At 36.5% G+C, this 22798-nt stretch overlaps 1 protein-coding gene across 2 annotated transcripts in view; it reads left to right on the top strand.

Moving 5' to 3' along the window:
• LOC103777515 (kelch-like protein 13) overlaps positions 1-22146 on the top strand; it is a 34623-nt gene extending 12477 nt beyond the window's left edge. For both annotated transcript variants that reach the window (XM_008945070.1, XM_008945069.1), the window contains exons 2-7: positions 1899-2040; positions 4098-4230; positions 4472-4668; positions 10122-10917; positions 18209-18322; positions 20601-22146. In XM_008945070.1, coding sequence (XP_008943318.1) covers positions 1899-2040; positions 4098-4230; positions 4472-4668; positions 10122-10917; positions 18209-18322; positions 20601-21088 — 1870 coding nt within the window. In that variant the 3' untranslated portion in view covers positions 21089-22146. The remainder of the gene's footprint in view (positions 1-1898; positions 2041-4097; positions 4231-4471; positions 4669-10121; positions 10918-18208; positions 18323-20600) is intronic.
• The last annotated feature ends 652 nt before the right edge of the window (positions 22147-22798 follow it).

Below are 22798 nucleotides of genomic sequence, written 5' to 3'. Positions count from 1 at the left end.
GACATGTACAAATTTAGAGATATGGTGTCATCTGGAATTGTTAGACTCTCTTTGATGTGATTGTAGTAGAACTAAAAACAAAACAAAACAAAAGAACCCCAGACCTGAACCACTGAGCAAAGTGAACAAAAATATTTTATTTCATGAGCTATCAACTGTTATGCTGCATGTTATAGCATTGTATGTATTTTTTGGATGCCAAAGATACTTTGGAGACCACTTTTTCTAAGGTACACCCTGTTAAATTTTTTATTTAAATTACTCTCTGTATTTGTTCTGTAAAACAGAGATAATTCTATTTCAGAAATGACACAATTCTTGCATGCTGTGGTACATCCACATTTATTAATATTTTCACGTCTGAGTCTTGGGTTGTTACAGTAGAAGTCAAAGCTATTTAGATATACTCTTGTTCCTACAATCTGTTATGTCTATGTGCATAAAATCTCACTGTTTCAAACCCATGTACACTGTTGAATGGTGAATTTGTTTTGAGTATATTTTCATAGCTGACCTTATGTATTCATAGGTTTGAATGAAGCACACTAGTGCTATCAGGGTAATGTGTGGTTTCAGAAACTGCTCTTCAGTGTCCATGTACCGAAAGAAGGTATAGGTAACTATTTTTTTAAAAAAAAAAAAAGAAATTTTTTTTTCTAAAAAAGTTCTGAAAAGTATTTTCATCTTCAAATTCCAAATTTATCTTCATATAGTGATTGCATCCAAAATTGAGGGTGAGAGGGGGAATTTGAGAACTTGGCATTTATTTAAGGTAATTTCTGAAACTACCTTGGAGGCCAATGTTTTAACCTTCATGTTTAAAATCTGGAAACTTTGTATCTGAGATTTGCAGCAGTTATGTCAAACTTCTGTGAATCTTCTTTGAAACATGGAGTCTGTATTAATAAAGATGCCCTCATCTGTGGATTAATGACTTATGTTTGCTATTTCCTGTTGTGTATATATGTGCATTATAATACTATGCATTCAAATAGGTAGTGTATTAGACCATGGAAATTACAGGAATTGTTAATATTTCTGGACATGAAATTTAATTACCTTTTGTAATAATTACAGGTTAGGGTGGTTAGAAGCCCACATGCATATCTCTTTATGTAAACCTAACTTACATCTCAAGATTAAAATGGAAGGCTAATAATAGTGTGGTAATTCTTTAGCAGTTCTGCCTAAAATTAGCCCTTCCTATCTAGATTTGGACAGTAATTATTTGGAATAAAAAACTCAAGTATTGACATCACACTAACAAATCTTAAATTTAGCTTATGAAGTAGCTGCCTGCAGTAGTGAAATACTGGATAGCATGTCCTGTAGGAGTTCTAGCTATGCATTTCTAAAGGTAGCTTGAAGTTGCAGCTTGAAAAGCACTATTATGCACTATAAAAGCACTATATATAAAAGCACTATTATTATGGTTATGCTTGAGCAAGGCAATGCAAGCCATAAGAATTAAATTACTGAAATTTAATATTTCAGTCTTTTAGCTAGTCTTTTAGCTTTCCTTGGCAATCTGGTAAGATACTTGATTTTGAAAATTGGATTAAATTCTTACAAACATTCTCCAATACTGGAAGCGCACATAAAAATAAAATGGTGTGCAAGGGTTGTAATCAGGGAGATGGGTGTAGGAGGAAAAGGAAAAATGTATTAGCCCAAAGTTTAAGTTTTTGAAGTTAAGCTGGTTTAGAGGCTGTTAGTGCTTCACTTGCTTAGATTAGCTGGTGGGGACCAATAAGGACTGATTCTGTCACCTGCTTGATTTTTGACCTATGGCTTCTATGCTTGTTATGTGTCATCCCAGAAGACTGTGGGTTTAGTACACAAGAGCACTGAATGAAAATGAGTTTCATGTTAAGGTTTCTTTCTCCTAATCTTCTTAGATCTCTGGTGGAAGAGGAGGATCCTCATATGAAAGTATCTCTTGGTAGCAGCGATATGGGCGTGTCTGCCCACCTACAGTCTTCTAAGACAGGGACCACAAGATTTTTCACCAGCAATACTCACAGTTCTGTGGTATTACAGGTAATTAAATATTCTTGTGTCGGTATTGATCTGTACTGAGAATTCTGGCTGCTCTAAACAATGCCTTCAATCAACAGACTCTATCAGACTAGTAATTCCTGAAAACCCTTAAAAAAAATGCAGTGTTGGTGTGCTGTTCTGGCAATGCCCACAAGCAAGCATGTCTTGTAAGTTCTTTTCCTGGGAGTTAAAGGTTTGACTTTTAGCAGCAGCTTTGAAAAAAAACCCTGGCCTTTTCCTTGGGATGTATTCCTGTCCACAGTCACTTTTGAAGAGGCAATAACATTTGAACTATGAAGTGACAGCTGTATCAAAGAAGCTAAATTGAATATAACCATGTAATTATCTTAGGCAAACACTTATTCAGTCTCCTGTGTGAAAGCTGCCCTAGGGCTGTGATGAGGAAGGCTCCATGCTCTTTCATGCCCCTAAGATGGCAGAGCCCTGCCAGGTTTGGTGTGACGCCCTGTGCTGAGTCACTAAATAGCACTACTGTATGGTAGAACATTCCTCTAATGGATAAAAATGTTATCCTCATTGAAGCTTTAAGAATTTAAAATTGAAGTCATTTTATCTTCTCATTTCTGCTGGAGCTTTTACATGCCACAGGGAGTCAAGCTTACAGCTTGCATAGCTCTTGCCACTTTCCAATGCAGTCTTTCTCAGGAGTGTGGATGACTTCTCTATGGCAGGACTCCTTGGAGATCTGCCACACTTCTTTGATTTGCTAGCTAAAGAGATTGCCTAAGTTTTGGGACAAAAAAATTGACCTTTTTTTTAAAAATTCAGAGAATCTGTAATCATAGAGTCACTGTGGTTGGAAAGGACCTCCAGAATCATCAAGTCCAACCTTCCTCCTAATTTCCCTACTAATGATTTTAGATTCTAAGGTTTGAATTTTTGTGCATAGCTCTTCCTCACTTGAACACGAGGCAAAGTGTGCAGAGCTTATTTCTTCCTCATTCAATTTTTTTTTGCCACAAATTTGAACAAATGAAGAATTGGTAGCTGTAAAGCATTGTTTGTAGGAATTACTTGCCAGTCATTTGAGCCATTGAAATATACATTAGTTTTATCTAATCCTGTGTTTGTCTTCTGATTTATTGGAGCAAATAACTCATTTTTCATTTGCACTCTGTTCTTTTCTGTGTAACATTTTTGAATGCTAATTCCTACTTACCTTTGCAGCTTTAAAAAAAATACAGCCTTGCTCTAAGATATCTTAAATTTTAAACTATGCATGCTGATGCAAAGTCGTCTCTGAGTGTTAAATCTAGAAAGATTATATTTACATTCTTATTAATACTAGAAAAATATCAGACATGCCTGCTTAAAGGAAACTGTTTTATGTTTGACCTGCTGTTCTGCAGTGCTTGAAGGAGGTGAGTATTCCACCAGTCCTTCAGTATCCTCGACTAAGTGTATCTTTAGAGGAAGATCTTACTCTGGGGTGCTGTTGTAGATGTTTCTTTTTTTAAATTACATTTAGCTATTCAGAAAAGATCAGCTATATAATATGAGCTTTTTTTGAAGTTTTTGCCAGGTAAACTTTGGTAATTGATTTGGTAATGGTGGAACCAGGTTACAGCTTTCCTTTGAGGCCCCAGTACTCTGCAGTCTTTTAAGTTGTAAAGCACTTAAACTCGTGTGGAACAGAAATATATCTAGAAATGCATGTGTCCAGAAAGGGTAGGTCCATAGAAGGACCTAGGTCCTTTTAAAAAGTTCCTACGTGAAACAGTTGCTAGAGTGCAAGCTTACAAAATGAACCCTTTCCTGAAAATAACTTAATTAGCAGAATAAAGCTTCTTTCTGAAGGCCTAGCTTACTCTACATTCTTCAGACATTTATGGGAAAGAATAATTAACTCTGCTTGTTTTCCAATGAATAATTATAATTGAATATATTAGAGATAATAGATGTAAAATGACAAATTATTTCTTAGTGACTTTTTGGAATTACAGTACATTATGTAAGTATTTATATAAGGGAAATGAAAGAGATTCCTACTCTCCTCCCAAATAAAACGTATGCTTTGCATTATGCTCTTCCTGCAGGGTTTTGACCAGCTGCGAGTGGAAGGTTTGCTTTGTGATGTGACACTTGTTCCAGGAGATGGAGACGAAGTGTTCCCTGTCCACAGGGCAATGATGGCATCTGCAAGTGATTACTTCAAGGCGATGTTCACAGGTGGTGCTTTTGTTACGTAACGCACAGGGCTATCTCTAAATTGCCATCTTTTGGACACTCCGTGTGTTCATTTTTGTGTGTGCATCAGCCCAGCACAGCAAACAACTCTATGCAGTTGTACTCTTTTTAACTGTTTCATATGCATTTTTAAATTAGAGTTTATATTTTAATTTTGTATAAGTTTATGAAATCAAACCAAATCAGAATGATCGCATAAACTTACCTACATGTCCTTTTTCAGGAGGAATGAAGGAACAGGATTTAATGTGCATTAAGCTTCATGGTGTGAACAAAATAGGCCTAAAGAAGATAATTGATTTTATTTATACTGCAAAACTTTCCCTTAACATGGACAACCTTCAAGACACTCTGGAAGCTGCCAGTTTTTTGCAGATTTTACCTGTTTTGGACTTCTGTAAAGTGTTTCTTATCTCTGGGGTAAGACTTGCTACTTATTACAATGATTAAGGCCTTGGTATGTTGGGGGTTATTTATAAGAAATTTCTAAAAATTTTTATATTTTTTAATAAGGACTATGTAATGGCCTAAGTCTAAAACTTGTCATTATTCATAATTTGGATTCACAGAGAACAAGTTTTTGTAGTTTTCTTGAAAATCATTGTTCTTCTGAGTATTATGTACAGCATGAGTTTGATATGTTATGTACCACGTTGAAATTCTTCTAATTCTGAAGTATATTGAAGTGATGATCATAGCGATGATAATCATAGTTCCCAGATTCTTTACTGCATTTCTTTGTTCATGCCCTCATGCTATATATCGTTCCGTAAGAAAGGTACTTGGTGAGTTAAACTGAAAAAAAAAAAAGGCAATAGAAGAGCAAGCCACTGTTGCTCTCTAATTTACTTTCTTGAAGACTTTTTGTTTTGAGGAGTGAACCCTACAAGTGTAAAGTGTAGTCATCATCACAGAAAACATTATGCGTTCTCTGTAAACCAATGAACTTGGTCATAGGCCTTACAATAATATATCCTCCAAAGGATTACTAATTGGGATGTTAAAGAAATGTTGGTTATATGAGAAATGTATCTACAAGGGTTTTACCTTGATTGCCATGTTTGCTAGAACTGAAAATGGTGGGAAATATTTTTTTCCCAATCACCACACTCAGTACTTTTGTAAGCAGGAGACAGCCCCCAAAGTAACAACTCTCTCTTCTACCAATAATGTTACTTAAAAGAATAATACTTACATAGCACAGTTGCTTTTTTGCAGTTGAAGCAAAAAACTAGCATTATAACTGTAGTTCCAATGCAGTACAGTCCATTTATAGTTTAGATTTGCACTACTGATGATTTTTTATTATAGAGATTAATATCTGAGGTCCTGGACCCACTTTTGGATGACAGCAAACTTTGATAGCATTTTTTCCTCCTCCTTTCCTTCACATTTTTAGACTTGATGTCCTGTTCTGTTTTGAGGCTGTCCTTTGGAGAATGCCATGTTGAATGTCAAACAGTTTCTCAGTGTTCTCTGTATTAAAAGCAAACTTACATTTTTGCAAAAGTAAGAGGGTTTTAAAGATTCAGCTTGTTAAGTGTAACTGGCTTCTTGTGTAAGCTTTTTCATGGGTTCTGTCTTCATGGATGGGAAGAGGCATATGAGGAAAGATGTGATGTGAAAACACACCCTTCATGTATCTGGCTTCAAACTCTTGTTAAAAGATTTGGATTTTTACTCCTCTCTTTAACCTTGTTTATTGAGCATAGCTCACATAAACATTTGATCAGCTTGGATTGTTTTTCAGAGGTTTTATTTTTTGAGCATCCTTTACTTCTTAGATATCAGAGGCTACAGGACCACGTGACTGCACTCATTCTAGAATTACAGTCAACTTATTGCATACATTTTGTATGCTTGTTATGTTCATTTTCTGTAGTTAAACCAGTGTAATCTCAGAATACGGGTGCAGTTAACCTGTTTTCTACCTTAAACATAGTACATAAGCAATGCCAATATATGGTGCTTCAATACCTTCTCTATTTCTTGCTCTGCTGTCTTAAATAACTTTGTCCTGCCAACATTAAGGAGCACCTACTTTGTGCTCTGGGAGGTTGCAGAATGAGAGAGCGCTGTGCTGTCAAAACAGTTCTGCCTAAAGAGAGACTGTGGCATTATTTCTAATGTTTTCTCTGTTTTCTGATGTTAATGTTAAGCACTTATATGCCTTACTAGGAATCTTGCTTTACCTGTAACAGGGAAACTGATGTGTTCTACATGAATGACAATATTATTTGGAATTCAGCTTTCTAATAGTCTGTAATGAGAAATATAGAAGCAGGTGTTTCTGTTGCTCTTCTGAGTACAGGCTCAGAAATGTGACCTCCCTAATGAAGACGTAGCAGGATTTACACAGACAAGAGGACTCCAATAACAGCAATCTGTTTCATAAAGAAATTGCTGGAGGCGTTGAGGCTCTATAATGCTACTGGTTTGGTTTTAATTTTGGCATATTTTCTAATTGGCCAGTGCTCTGAAGATAATGTGATAATGTTTCATTGATCTCAATACTCTTAAGTTCTACAGCACCTGTTTTATATTGCTGAGAGTTTTTTTTAACTTCCAGAACGATGCTATCTGCCTTTCTAGGGTTGACATTGCTATAAATGCTATTTAGAATAAGGTCAATCCAGGATTTGGAGCGGCCTGCCTTTTATAGGAGGCAAGCCCCAGCGTCACTGCTATGCCCTTTCCCTTTCTGGGTAGGGCAGCTGCTTGTTTATTTAGCCTAGTTATGTTCTCAGCATTCTTGTATAAAGAATTTTTGAATGAACTTGTATTTTTTGGAACAGGAGTCAGTGACCAAATAGGTGGAGTGGTTTTACTTTAATTACCCTATCTTAGCTTTACAAAGGTTACTCCCCATTATACTGTTTTCAATCAGTTTTTAAAGAAGCATTTCCATAGTTTAAATTACTTTTCTGAGTAGGTCTCAAGCTTAATTCTGCTGAATTTAGCTGCCTGAGAGCAGCATCTGAGAGCTGATGTAACCATTTCCAGACATATCCTAGACTGGTTTGGACTGGAAGGGACCTTTAAAGGTCATCTAGTCCAGCCCTCCTGCAGTGAGCAGGGACAGCTTCAACTAGAACAGGTTGCTCAGAGCTCTGACCTACCTGATCTTGAATGTTTCCAGGGATGAGGCATCTACCACCTCTCTTGGGCAACCTGTGCCAGTGTTTAACCACCCTCATTGTAAAAAAAGTCTTCCTTCTATCAAGTCTAAATCTATCCTGTTTTAGTTCAAAACCATTACCACTTGTCCCATTGCAGCGGGCCCTGTCAAAAATACTTAATTGTCTCTTCTCGGTAGTCAAAGCCCAAATTAATGGGGTTTATTTAAAATTCTCTACTTCATAAGAAGTTGTCTAGCTTTTTGACCAGTTATGTCTTACAGCTCTTCCTGTGTGATGGTGCAATTTGTTAGAGAGCCAAAGCACACAGTTTCACAAGCATAATGTACTTGCAGTCATAGTATGCAAAAAAGCAGCTCTGGATACAGTACAATTCCAGTGGATTAATTTAGGCTGTATAAGGTAAACTTTCTGAGAATTAAGGGGTGACTGGAAACTGCTGATGACACATTACACACTGTTAATGACTGATAAACATGACAACAAATTTCTCAAATGTAGCATTCCAGGAATATGTTCAGTTGTATAGATTTACAGTGTAACAATCATGGTATTCCATCAACTAGATGCATTCTGGGCTCTTAATAATAGGCATGCATTCTGCAGTAGGTCTTAATACATCTCTGCAGCCTGAACACCATGTAAAATGATACATAATCTGTAGTATTTTTTGCTTTGATCTTTTAACTTCAAGCATAGAATCATAGAATCCCTTAGGTTGGAATAGACCTTTTAAGATCATCAAGTCCAGCCTGTTTTGTATGCAATATCTTTATCTGCTTGCCTTGATAAGGAGAAAGGGCTGCATCTCTGTAGTTAGATGGCAGTCATTGTGTTCCAAAGTAGTTTTAAAATACAATAACTGTATAGCAAGTGTTAAGATTTGTACTATACTGTAAAGTCAGCTGTCTAAGGGGTGATTTTTTCATTGCTTTTATTATACAACTTCAAAGAAGTTCTAGAATTAAGAATGTCCTGTTTAATTTACTTACGATACACTATTACTAACATTATGCAATTAATTTGTTATTGACTCTCAAAAACAGTCAAAAGAAGAAAAAAGTTTCTTGAACATCAGAGGATCTTTAATAGTTCATTGCTAGCTCATATGATTATATTTTGTTCTAATCAATGTGGTCTGTCTTGCTATACAAAAATGATTTCCACATATATTTTGTACAGGTATTTTTATACTAGAACTCATTACAGTCTGCCACACGTTCATCTTATAGATAGGACCTGATTACAGGATTAGTGTTCCTGGAGATGAAGAATAAGATTTGGAACCCTTGACTGTATGAAGGCATTTCAGGATGTCTGAATGAAGACTTTAGATGACTGCAGATCTGAACTCTAGGACAAGTTAGATCGGTTTCTAGTGAATTAAAAAAAATCTCCTATTCCCATACTCATTAGACTTTCTGAACTGTGTAGTATTAAAGGGCAATGATCAGACTGAGTTATACAGTATTAAAATCTTGTAATCTCTGTCATGACCAGAAGGTCATTTGAAGGTTTCTGAATTCTTAAGCAGCAATCAGGTCATAGTCCTCAATCTTTATACCCTTTTTAAAAATAACCATGAGATTTGGAAGCTTAAATTCTTTTGGCATTACAAAAATAATGAGAATCACAGAGTTGTGGAAACTGTCGACATTGAGTAGGACTGACATATGCAGAGACTAGAAAACATGTAAATGAAGCTTGGATTAGAATAAGGACTGAATGCAAAAAAGCTGCATTTATTGGTGAGAAGCATTTGAAAATTGACTTGCTCTGCATATGTACCACAGAGCTTGCTGAAAAGAATTGGCAAGGTTCATTGGAGACCTGCTTTAATTTATGTCACATCCCTGCCATCTTTCTTCCTCCTTCTGCCTTGGATCCCAAGTGACCTCAGAAATTTAGGAGCCAAAGATGTAAGAATGACAGATGCAGAAAAAAATGTAAAAAAGATGGTTACCAAGACACTGTCACTCAAGTATTAATTAAATTAGGGTTTGAGCCATACTGCTAAAGCATTTCATGTGCGCAGTGTTTCTAGAGGAAATCCTCCAAGGTTCATTATTTAAAAAAAAAAAAAAATTATAGATATATATAAAAAAATCACTGCCTTGTCTTATTTTTGTCATATATTTGATTTGAACACATTCTTCAAGAACAGTACTTTGATTTACTAAAGATCCTATTTTGTTCATTTCTAAGGAATGTATTAATGGGATTTAAAACTAAAAAAATTGTCTGCAATAGGTGGCATTGGAGGGGTAGCTGTGCCATTCTCCTTGGCAGCATTATGACAACAGAGTCTTCATGTTAGAAAAAGTCTGATGTAGAGTCCTACTTTTGCATTATGATGTGTAATCTTGAGCTGATTACCTTTTCCTTAGCTCTGTTTTCCATGTCTTTTTTACAAAAATGTTTGCAGAGTTTTTCAAAGATGAAGTACTGTATAATTGCTGTGTATCATCATTGTATAATGTATTTGACATAATTAATATATGCCATCTGCTTGCTAATTGTCTCTTTTCTTTCCTCAAAATAAGGAATACATTTGGTCTCCCCTTGCAGTCATGAATATATAAATCACATTGAATATTTATTTGCTCATGTGTAAATCACCTTGAGCACTGTGAAATGATGAAATATTGCTGATACTATAGCATTCGTTAAATTCTACATTATCATTTAGACACCAATTTAAGAAAGTATTTTGGTTCCTCTTTGTTTACTTAACAGGTTTCGTTGGAAAACTGCGTTGAGGTCGGGCGAATTGCCAACACATACAATCTCACAGAAGTGGATAAATATGTTAATAATTTCATCCTGAAGAACTTTCCTGCATTATTAAGTACTGGTGAATTTGTGAAACTCCCCTTTGAACGTCTTGCCTTTGTGCTTTCAAGTAATAGCCTTAAGCACTGCAGTGAACTTGAACTCTTCAAGGCGGCTTGTCGCTGGCTACGGTATGAGGAGCCTCGAATGGAGTACGCTGCAAAGCTAATGAAGAACATCAGGTTTCCCCTGATGACACCCCAGGATCTTATTAACTATGTTCAAACAGTGGACTTCATGAGAACTGACAATACCTGTGTAAACTTGCTTTTGGAAGCCAGCAATTACCAAATGATGCCATACATGCAACCAGTTATGCAGTCGGAGAGAACTGCCATTCGGTCAGACAGTACTCACTTGGTGACATTGGGGGGAGTGCTGAGGCAGCAGCTGGTTGTCAGCAAGGAGTTACGGATGTACGACGAAAAGGCCCACGAATGGAAATCCTTAGCTCCCATGGATGCACCAAGGTACCAGCATGGCATTGCCGTGATCGGAAACTTTCTCTACGTAGTTGGGGGCCAGAGCAATTACGACACGAAAGGAAAGACGGCGGTTGACACTGTCTTTAGGTTTGATCCTCGCTACAACAAGTGGATGCAAGTCGCATCTTTGAATGAGAAGCGCACCTTCTTCCACCTAAGTGCCCTCAAAGGACATTTGTATGCAGTCGGTGGTCGAAATGCGGCGGGTGAGCTAGGTGAGTGCTTCTCCTGAAGCGTGGCTTCTTGTCTTGCTTTTTAGGCCTTGAAATACTGTGCTGCTCTCTGAATGGGTGGAGAAGGGAATAAGTTGAAGTTGTTGGTGGTCACCTTCTTTTTGTAAATATTGCAAATGCATACAATTTGACACAAGAAATTTGTCTGGATAGTATTAGCAGTTAATTAAAGGACTTCCACAAAAAAATTTCCAAATGTGTGTATCTTGTGTATTGATGCATAATATCCAATGTCTTCACCTTTATCACAAGTATGAAACAAGCATGTGTTTCTACCTATATAAGAGTGTGTGTATATAAATATAAATGCAACTATGTACATATATTTTAAAAAAATCATTACTTAAGCTGAGAAACTAAACCCACTGTTTTCATTCTTAAGGGATACGTGACTTTCCAACTGAAACTGTTGAGTGAAGGTTACGTTTTAAAAGATGCAAATTTTCTGGACATAATTTTGAAATACTAGTAATTTTTTTATTTTTAAAAGTAGGCTAATGACTCACTGATTTGTTTCAGTCATAGATTGGTGAGATCCAGATGTCCTGACTTCTTAATTACTAAAAACGTTACAAATTTTGCCTGTGATCTTGTGACTACATAAGTACACAGTGAACTTCATTACATGAGTGACTCTGTGCTGCTGCATCCTTTTTTCCTGCTTGTAAATGAATATTCATTTTGAGGGGGAAAAAAAAAAAATCTGTTTCAGGGAAATAAGGTGGTTGGAAAAAAAGAATAAATACATGTTAACTTTCAGTTTATCAAAGGTCTGTAGAGGATGACCCATATTAATCCACTGCATTTTCCAAAGTCACAGTGGTTAGCATTTGCAGTCAAGTCTATGAGCATACACTCAATTGTAAACTTGTCTGTACTTTAAAATTTAAATGTTACAGTGATTATGCTTGGAATTTTAGCATAATATTATATCTAAACTGGATATTGCATTCCATTATTTTGTTTGCTGCTTTCAGCCCAATACTTAGCCATGTTTTGTCAAATCTGTGGCAGTATCTCTTGCTGCTAAGATCTGGTTTTTAGAAATGCACTAGTATCTTTAAGTGCAGTGAGAATCATGTTTAATTGAGACAATATAAAACCTAATTTGTGTTGCAGCATCTGTTTTTTTTAATTAATGCATATCAGTCATTCACATATATGCTTTGTTTCATTATCATATTGCAGACTTTTTAGGAAACATAGTACATTCCTCCCACTGCAGAAAACTGGGCTGGTTTGCCTAGAAGTTTAAAATCAATTCCAATGTTTGATGAAATGAGACATTTGAAAATGCTAGCTTTTTCCAAACAACATGGGAAACTTTTGAAATAACTGTGTCCCTAGAGAGCCATTTTCTGATTCAGGTCCAGATGTTTTCAGAGTTTTCCCTGTGTCACTTTATCTACCTGAAAATACATTCTAAAAGCAAGCTTCATACCCTGTAAAAGATCAAATGAACAAGCTAATATGTATTGATCTTTATCTTGAGTCTCCAAAAACCTGACCTTCATTGAGAAATTTTCTAATGACATGAATTAATAGCAGATAATCAGATTGCTGTCCTTGTGTACTGTACCATCTAAACAGAGTAGGGTTATAAGAATGTCAGTGAAAAAGTTGCAAGCCTAACAAAATCGATATGAAATAATATTGTCACTAAGCCAACGCAACCTGTGTACAGCAGCTGTTAAGTGCAGTGTTTATCTCAAATTTGACCAAGCAGTATCATTGTGCTGCCCTCAGCTCTTCTGCAGCTTTAATTAAAAAGTAAAATCTATCACCTGTCTAAAGTTCTTCTGTAAAGATATCACTGAAATGCTGCAACGATTTCCACACAGATCTGAAAAATGTCAGTGGGTCATTCTGCAGGAAGAGCACTCGATAAATGCTAAAGATTGTATCTGTCTGATGCTTTGATTTGGGGCTTCCATTTCTTTTCAAGTTAATTGTGAGGCAAGTCATTTTTCTTTTTCATGCTTCTTTCATAAACCTTGACAGCCAAACGATGAAATCCAGCTTAGACTTCCCATTCTCTTCAGATGAGAAAAACTTTAAAGCTTTTCATCGAACAGAAGGTCAAATGTGTGTTGCACAGATATTTAAAGAAGTTGCCCCTGGGTTCAAACTAATTTCAATCTGTTGTTAGAGGAAAAATTCCCAAAACCCAAGTTCAGCTTTCTGGAAAATCAGCTCTTATGGAAAAGGACTAAAGGATTAAAGTCATAAAATGAATGTCTTTATTATTTTTTGTTCTGACATTAAGTGGAATAAAAACTGAATTTTTTTTGAGGATCTTTATCAAGTCTTCCCCCAAAAGATTTCAGATGTTTAGTCTTCTGAGAATGTTGTGAATACCACTTTCTACCTCAGCAGTATGTGCTTTAGCAGTAATAAACAGCCTCTGTTTTAACAGTGCATACTACTGAAAAAAAGTTTGTTTCACTGGTGAGGATGAGTGAATTTGCATGTATATGATACATGAGTCAGAATGTGGTAAATGTCTTTGAAATGTACTGAATTATGAAATTATAATTCAGATTTTTCAACCCTGTGACAACTTAGGGCTGTGCAGAAGCACGCACCACTCTTAGAAAGATTGTGCATAATTCTGGTTGGTTCTTTGTAAGTGTCAAGGCAGGCACCTGCCAAAGATATTCCCACAAGGCAGGGAGTGCAGCACTCCAGCAAGAGCAGACCAGCCTGGAGAAGGCAGATGTGCAAGATGCAAGACTTTTTGGAAAAAGAGACAAAGGGAAAGCCAGATGTGGCTCACAGAGATACTCATGAAGCAGAGCTCATCACCCATTACCAGCTGTGCTGTTGTGCAGAGCACTGGGTACTATTTTCTCTTCTCAGACAAGCAGAGGTTTTTGACCTTTTATTTTTTTTTAAAGAGTTGAGTTGTGGTGCCTGGTGATGATGGTAGAAGCACGGTAGAAGCTGTGCCTTTAAGTATTAGAAAACCTGTGCAGTTAGGTACTTCCCAGATACTTCAGGCTCTGCTGTTGATAGGCTTGAGCAGAGCTTGATATTTTTGTATATGGGCTTTTCCTACTCACCTCAGGGGATGCTGGGTTTTGACTAAACCAGACTTTGATACCTTCATCATCATGCTGCAATAAAGACAGAAAGAGAAGACTTCTAGTCCAGGGCAGGACAATACATGTGTTCTTCTGACCCCATGCCCAACAAGTGGGAAGGCTTTTATTTTCCAGGTGCCCTCTATGATGCTTCACCTTCAATTCAAACAACTTCTTGTTTATGTGAAGCCTTCCCTTGTGAGCCTGTATAATATATACACACATATACATGTAAGTGTGTATAGATATTATATACGTTATGTATATATTTTATATATATATATTAAATATTGTTGGTTCAGAAGAAAAATATGCATGTTAAGAAGCAAAACAGACATCATTGCCCAGTTGTGAAATCAAGCCAGTGTGTTAACTGGAGGACCTATGGCATAGGAGCTTATTTTGAAGGGCTTTGCTAGGGACAAAATGACTCAGGACTCTAACCAGCTCAGCTTTGAGTTCTACAGAAGCAAGCTGTATTATAGAACTGATGTAGCAAAATTAAGATCCTGGGTTTTGGGACATCACACACTGTTGTGAAGTTCTGCTGTAATAAACATCAAGACACGTTAGAAACTGTAACAGAAAAGGGGTAGATATCTGTATACTCCTAGAAACAGCATCACAGATGGCACGATAAAATGAGTGCAGACTGAGCATCCCTTGGGACGGCTAAAGCTTTGTGTCTGTGAGATTGCTTAATTTTATTAAAATGAGGCCTGTCTTCCCTAGATTATGGTAATGAATGGATCAGAAGTTCCACTGTTAAACATAACAACCAAACAGAACAGTGTGGTGTTTTTTTTAGCTGGGAAATAATTAGCTTTATTTTAGAGCATGGTAGATTTGAGATTGGAGTTGGAAAGATTTGTCTGAAGTTCTGTCAAACAGTACTTTGATTCTACTGGTGATGTTCAAGAGAAGTTTGAAGGCACATCAGAAAGTAAAGGGTCTTGAACACAATGGCATCCATTCTCAGATCACTAATATTTTTCTAACACAGTGATAGTGATGGCAGTAATGTGTACCAATTTTTGCATGTTTCATCTTCTCTTGCCAATGTGATCTTTTGGCTATGGCTTCCCTCTTAAATGCAATATGTAGTGCAGAGTGAGATAAGTTGTCAAGCATTGAATGTCCTGTTAATATGGTGGTTGCTGGCTTTGTGATTGCTTTGCACATACTCTTCCTGTCCTTAGTAGTGTATTAGAAACTTAAGTTCCTCATCTTGGGAGAGAGTGAAATGCTGTGGGGAGAAGGATGCCTTTGTTTTTATGAAAGCAAGTAGAATGATGATTTTGGTGCAGTACAGCAGCAAACAGTGGGTTGGAAGGGTCTGCTGTCAGGGTAGAACTGGGACAGCTATAATTACTTTCATGTCATATCTGGTTTTCTCTAGTCTTGAAATTTCTGCACATTTTTGTTTTCTTCTGGTTGCTAAATAAAGCAGAGTAGAAAGGAGCTTTCCTTTTTAGAAAACATTGGAATGCATGACTACATGTATATAAGAGCATGGGTTTGTTTAGGGATTGGACAAGTACTGTGTGTGGTGCCAAGGTGGCAATATACAGATTTAACTCAAATCTTTAATTTTAGGTGTAATTTGTGGAATCAGTTCTTTGTGCCTGTACTTTTTTTTTTTTGGCAAGAGCCTGTCTCCAGCATTCACTGGCTTCATGGATCTGTAAGTCCTTGATGGATATACAAAGTCTGCAGGATACCAAATGGGAAAAATAGCAGAATTTTGTAAGAGGAGATTTTTGACTTTCATTAAAAAAAAATCAAGCCTGACTTTAAAGATTTTCATTGTAGAACAATGCTTTCTTACCTATTCTTAGCCAGACTCTTACCTACCTGTACAGACATGTAATGTGAAGGGCAGCTTACGGCTTATTTCAAATGGCTGAGGTAAGAAAGGTGGTAATAGGAAGGCAAGATTGTAGGAGTGTTCAGTGAAGGACTGATCTCTTAGAGTAAACTTGGGAACTTGCTCATAAAGGGAAGATTTTTTTAAATCACAAATTTGGCATGTCAGCACTACAGTATAGGTGCACTTAAGTTAACTTGCATCACTCTTATGTATTTTTTCCATCTTACAAAGCCCTGCGTTGGCTGGCACTTGCACAAAACTAGAAGTATTTTAGGCTTTCATTACTATTTTTAAACAGTCTAAAGAATATGAAAGTAATAATTTCATATCTGCAAATCACTGCATATAATTAAAAAAAAAACAAACCAGGGATTTGATATGTTTTGCCTTATATGTTCAGAACTTAATGTTCTGAACTAGCACTTTTCTGTATTTCTCAAATATAAATTTCAGCTTCGGTGTGCTGTAACAATGTAGCAATTCTTATGTGTAATATATATATTTTGTTTGGTTTTATTTTCTTTTTTTAATATGAGATGATGCTAAACTGGTTGTCAAACAGTATTCCTGACACTGGAACTGAAAAATCTGTTCTGAGTGTGTCTGCTTGAGATATTAATTGCATGGAATTACAAAATACCATCCTGGTTTGCAGCAATAAGGAGGCTGTGCATTTCAGAGCAGCTAAAATGTCATTCAGAAGGTCACTGTAATGTGCTCTTTGCCAGATTTTCCGTGTCTAGGGATTTTTTGGTGGTAGTCTGAAACCATAGCTATACCTTAGTCTTCAGAAATCTTCCAAATGACTCTTTTTTTTTTAAAAGACAGATCTGGAACTGGGGTGAGGTGCTTTATAGTCACTGTACGAGTGTTACTGGTTACAGCTTACTGGCCTAGCCACTACTCTGAGTTATGCAGGCTTATATTAACTCTAACTGGTTTCTGCTTTTAAAATGGCAAGTTTCTCAGCTTCTAAATTTTTTTCATCTGATTTGATGTGTAATCCTGGACTGTAAGTCAGCATCATTCATTCTGTAGAGCTGGCTCAGAGTTTCTACCCTTGATTGAATAAATTGTTCAGCATTTTACTTGTTCTGAAGCAAGTAAAATGCTGCTTTTAAGGACAGATTCAGTTTTACATGAACAGGTCATAAACATCTCTCTTCAGAGAGGGCATTATATAACAACAATTTGAATCAGATTCTTAAATCTCATTTTACATAGTTTAAATTAAGATAACACAATTATCAATAATTATTTTTTGTACTGTAAGGTCACTATGTCACAGGGTTTTTCAGGTTCTCTTGCACTTCCAGTCATACTGTACTATTCAAGCTGCCAATCTCTACAGCTTGCTTAGATCCATGATTAAATCTGTTTTCTGTTCTCTGTCCTTATTGCATAGCCCTTTTCCTGCAATTCTGCATCTCTTCCATCCCATTTCAAAGAGAGGATTCCTTCTCAGAAATGCTTTCTGCAAGGCCACCTAGGCTCTGCATTTCTTTTAAAATTAGTACTAACTACTATGGTTTCTGCTTAAATGGAGCTGTGTATTGAGACAGGCACTGCTTCTCTCCATTTGAGATTCAGTGATGTTTCGTGTTGTGGGGTGGTTTTGTTGTGGTTTTGTTTGTTGTGTGTTTTTTTGTTTGTTTGTTTTGGTTTTTTTTTTAAAAAAAAAGCTTGGCTTTTGTGAACTATTTGAGATAAGGACTTGTATATGCTGTGCTTTATGTTGCTGTGCAAGTACTTAATAAAACAATACAACAGAAAATTCGTTTAACAGTTCCTACCCCTTTTTGAGGGTATAGAACCATTTCAATGTGAAATACCAAGAAGAAAACCTAGCCCAATTTTCTGCATGGGTGGGATGTTGCTGAAGACATGGGTCTGTTGTCATTGCCAAATGTATCGATACTCTTTGAGAGAGACTCTAAGTTTATTCTTTGTCTACCTGTGGCAAACACTTCAAGGGAGTTGTGCCAAGAGGAAGGGGTAGAAAAGCTGAATTCCCTCAGCTTTATTGCTGTTTTCTCTGGCGTTCCACAGCTGTACTTAGGAATGGGAATGAGACAAATGGAAGGCAAGAATGCAAGAGAGTTTTTTCCATCTTTTGTTCCTCCAGGATGAAGCTTGAGGTTTTTCTGTATTGTCTCTTGACACAGCACTCAATAATTCCCTTGACACTTTCTTCAGCTGAGCAGTGTTTCTCATTGATGCTTCCTCTGTTTATGAATATATTACTGCTGCTGCAACTGTACTCAAAAGCAAACTGCCATGCTAGCTTCAACATTTTTATATTCTCATTTGTTTTAAACAGCCACTGTGGAATGTTACAATCCCAGAATGAATGAGTGGAGCTATGTCGCAAAAATGAATGAACCCCACTATGGTCATGCTGGAACCGTGTATGGGGGATTAATGTATATTTCAGGTAAATAATTCCTATGGCCACATCTCTTTGAAACAATTACTTATCTATTTTTTCCTATTTCAGTGGGAGACAATAAAAATTAGTCTGGCTGGAGTAGATTTGCCGTGATATAAGCAGTGATGCAATTTCATATTAAGCCAGTCAAATAGCATATATACTGCAGAGTCTGGGGAAACTATTTCAGGTAATGTTATGCATTTACATAGTAAATGGCAGCTCTGAATTCCAAAGCAGTTATTAACTGTAACAGTCAAAATACAGTTATTGATGGCAATGCCACATGTGTACATTTATATAGCAATAATCATTAAACACATCCTCTTTGATACTTTTTGGAAAGCACTAGAAATTTTAATGCTTTAAAGAAGAACATCTGCCTTCATTGAGCTAATGGAAAAGGATAGATTTTCATGTTAATCACAAATATATACAAATGATGTCTATCTGACACTGATCTTTCCTTTTTAATATGCTCAGTATGTATAACAGTCAAAATACAGTTATTGATGGCAATGCCACATGTGTACATTTATATAGCAATAATCATTAAACACATCCTCTTTGATACTTTTTGGAAAGCACTAGAAATTTTAATGCTTTAAAGAAGAACATCTGCCTTCATTGAGCTAATGGAAAAGGATAGATTTTCATGTTAATCACAATATACAAATGATGTCTATCTGACACTAATCTTTCCTTTTTAATATGCTCGGTATGTATATGTTACTGAAATTATAGCTTCATTCCATTTTTTTTTCCATATTAGGGGGCAGTAAGTTTTCTGAAAATCAGGTATCTGCTCAGTTCCTAGAGAAGATTCAATCTGTCATTGATCTCTACAGAGATCACAGACCTATGTATGTTCTCCTACTGTGGTTTTTAAGGAATGTCCTCTTAAGAACAATGCTGAAATTCAGGGTGGAAGGTAGGATGAGGTTGCTTAGCTGTAAGGAACAGATGGGGGATGCACAGGAGCAGATCAATCCCCAGGATGTTTTGAATCAAGACTACGGGGGATTGCTTTTAAAATTTACCATAACATACAGCTCCTTGTTTTTCTATGAGCAAGTCTGTTAAGCTAGCTTCTAATCATTGTGGTGCTATTTGTACATTTTTGCCCATTTTGCTTGTTTTACAGCAGGTGGCACATGTCTATGCTCCCTGCTGTGTTTTGGTTTTTCTTTTTTCATGTTGATGATGTATTTTTTGTTTTTTTTTTTTTTTTTTTTCATGTTGATGATGTATTTTTCCCACAGATTTTTCTTTTCTTCCTGTCTTCTGAGATATCCCCCTGAGTCTAAACACTTTTGGGGCTGAAGATGTGAAGATTGGTTCCTTTGTAATTAAAGCCTCTTCTCTCTGACAGGCTCCCAAGCACTGCCACTGTTATGGCTGTCATAAAGTGTCGGGGCTGGGCAGCCCTATTTTTTTCTGTATTAAATTCTTACTGTCTAAATGAAGAATTGAGTACTTTCTTGCATAACTCCTGTAAACACCATGCCATCCCTGTCTGTTAATAATCCAAGTGTGATGATTCAGTGTTGAATAGTTAGCCCAGCAGGAGGATGTTCAGCAGCAGCATGTTTTCTGTGTATTTTTTAGCACCTCAAATATAGTTGCATTATGGACTTCATAGCTAATAGGCAATAAGGCCACAGTGTCTGAAATTGGTGTGACTGCATTCTGACCTGCCTAGTGACCTTGTGGAAGGTTGGGATGTTTCATCCATTGATGGGAATTCGTCCTGTGACTTCCCCTGAAGCATCTCCAACTGCTTTTGCACCGAACCGTGGAGAAAGTAAATACAGAGAGAACCATAGGCATCTATTAGGAGAAGAATATTTTCTGAAGAAAATTGTTATGTAATAGGACCACTTGAAACATGAATAGCACAATATCAAAATTGGAGAGGAAAATGGATTCCTGTTTTCTTAATTGTGAGAAACAAAACTAGCTAACTGAACAAATATAAGCAAAGAAATAATTTTGCCAAAATGAAGCATCGATACAATTGTTCTCTTAGTTTGCCAGTATCATCTTATGTAATGAAGTACTGTATGAGACATGGCTTCTTTTCATATTCAGATTTAAAGGAACAATGTACATTAAAGATGCCATTTGAAAGATGCTGTTAAAGATGTCATTTGAAACACCTATGTGGCAGTAATCTAAGCTAAAGAAAAGAACTTTTTAGGAAGATGGAATTCATTATTTTTTTTCCTTGTCTTTAATGCTTATTAGGATAAGCACTGTTCTAACATGTGTTTTATTTCCTTAGGGGGAATCACCCATGATACTTTCCAAAAAGAACTTATGTGTTTTGACCCTGACACAGACAAGTGGACTCAGAAAGCTCCAATGACAACAGTCAGAGGTCTGCATTGCATGTGTACTGTAGGAGACAAGCTGTATGTTATTGGTGGAAATCACTTCAGAGGAACAAGTGATTATGATGATGTTCTAAGCTGTGAATATTACTCACCAACTCTAGACCAGTGGACTCCAATTGCTGCCATGTTACGTGGGCAAAGCGATGTCGGGGTTGCTGTCTTTGAAAACAAAATCTATGTTGTTGGAGGATATTCTTGGAATAATCGGTGCATGGTGGAAATAGTTCAGAAATATGATCCGGAAAAAGATGAATGGCATAAAGTATTTGACCTTCCAGAATCACTTGGTGGAATTCGAGCCTGCACTCTTACTGTTTTCCCACCAGAGGACAATACAGGGTCACCGTCTAGAGAATCTCCTCTTTCAGCACCTTAGAAACATCCCTTGACTTATGATGTTGTAGTAACACCTCTGCACTGCATCATGGAGTCCATTATTTTTCTTCGTTAGTTTTTGTTAGGCTTAGCCTACAGCCCTTCATACAATTACTGGAAAAAAAAAAAAAAAAAGACTCTGACATTATTTGTGCTGGCTGTTTGGCCTAGAATGTTTGTCAAGTGGTTAACAAAAATTATGTACTCACATGAGCCAAATGTTTAACAAATGAGAAGATATTGTCTATAAAAATGTATGAACTAGGTATGTTATTAATGTTGTGTATCGGGTGTGAGGTACATTATAGCTTACATTTGGAAGCCCAATGAGTCAAATTTGAAGACTTTGTATTGAACGTGTTATTTCACTAAATTTCATAGTTGAAATCCTTTTCCTTTCATTTTTGACTGCTGATTACAAGGGGAGGTAGACCACATCAATGTGAACTACGACAGAAGGTTGCCAAGGGACCTGAGCTACCTCCCTCTTCTCACAGAGTATTTTTGACATATCTGTTTACCCACCTGACTTTGTGGGTGCTTTCAGAGCATATGAAGTTTCTTAGGCAGAGGGGAGAAATAAAATAATTTTAAAATACTAGCACTATACAGGGAGCAGAACTTGTAGAGGCTGGGAGGTTTTTTTAACATGTATTAATTGTTTTTCCTGAGTCAGTTGAGTGATGCTTCAAACAAAATATTTAAAATGTTCGTTTTTTTCAGGAATTGGCTTCCGCATGCATGGGAGCACACACTACTAACAAATGGGAATTCAGTGCAGTTGTATATTCTGTTGTATGCCTGTACTGAATATAGGTAGATAAGGGCTAGAAACATTAACTTAAGCCACTGAATTTGACCAAATCATTCCATCAGATCAAATTTAATCTACCTTTTCTCCTTTGCTGTTGGGATAACTTGCATAATGCATTCTCTGTATAGTCTCAGTTAATAAGGTTATTTAGCACAAAATGCAGCTTCAGCGAGAGAGCTGCTTTTGCTCAGTGAACTTGACTACCATGATTTACCTTCTTTTGTTCAATAAAACTTTTAACTGCAGTTATTCAGTCTAAGCTACCTCATTATGTATTGGTTTTCTTCCTCTGCCTCACTGTCTCCAGGATACACATTAGTTATATCTGTGTGGGTAGATTAATTTGCTAGGAAACCAATGCAGAAGTGAACATGAATGGGTATTTTTGACCTACTTTTAAGAAACAATTTTGACCCAATCTGTTCATTTTATTGTTAAGGACTGAGAAAAGAACAAACTATCTTAATTATTTGGAGAACTACTGCTATGTGTGCAGCTTTGCAAATTTACAAAAATCTTTATCTGCTCCAAAATATGATGCAATGCTGACAGATTGCAGCTCCAAGTGCTTACAGTAGGCTAACACCATCGTGCTGGTGCTGAGCTTCCCATCATATGTTAAAAGTGGTTTTGCTGATGAACATAGAGGGGCATCATCTGGGGAAAAGTGTTTATATCAGCTTAGTTTACTGTGCTGCCTATTACCAGTAAGATGTAAAGCTTAATAGACTTCTGTTGGGAGTACGCTATTTTTATTTTGTCCCTGCTTGATGCATCAAACAGCAGTATTACTGTGGTGTCAGTTTTGGAAATACTGATATTTATTCTTTATGCAGTTTGCTAGTAATGATCGCTACCAAAATGTATGTGTAAGCTTTAGGTTTTATAATTGTTTTG

The sequence above is a fragment of the Merops nubicus genome, unplaced genomic scaffold, assembly GCF_000691845.1.
Source record: "Merops nubicus isolate BGI_N331 unplaced genomic scaffold, ASM69184v1 scaffold2168, whole genome shotgun sequence".
In the NCBI taxonomy this organism is placed as follows: Eukaryota; Metazoa; Chordata; class Aves; order Coraciiformes; family Meropidae; genus Merops; species Merops nubicus.
This window is presented reverse-complemented; position numbering and strand designations above follow the sequence as displayed.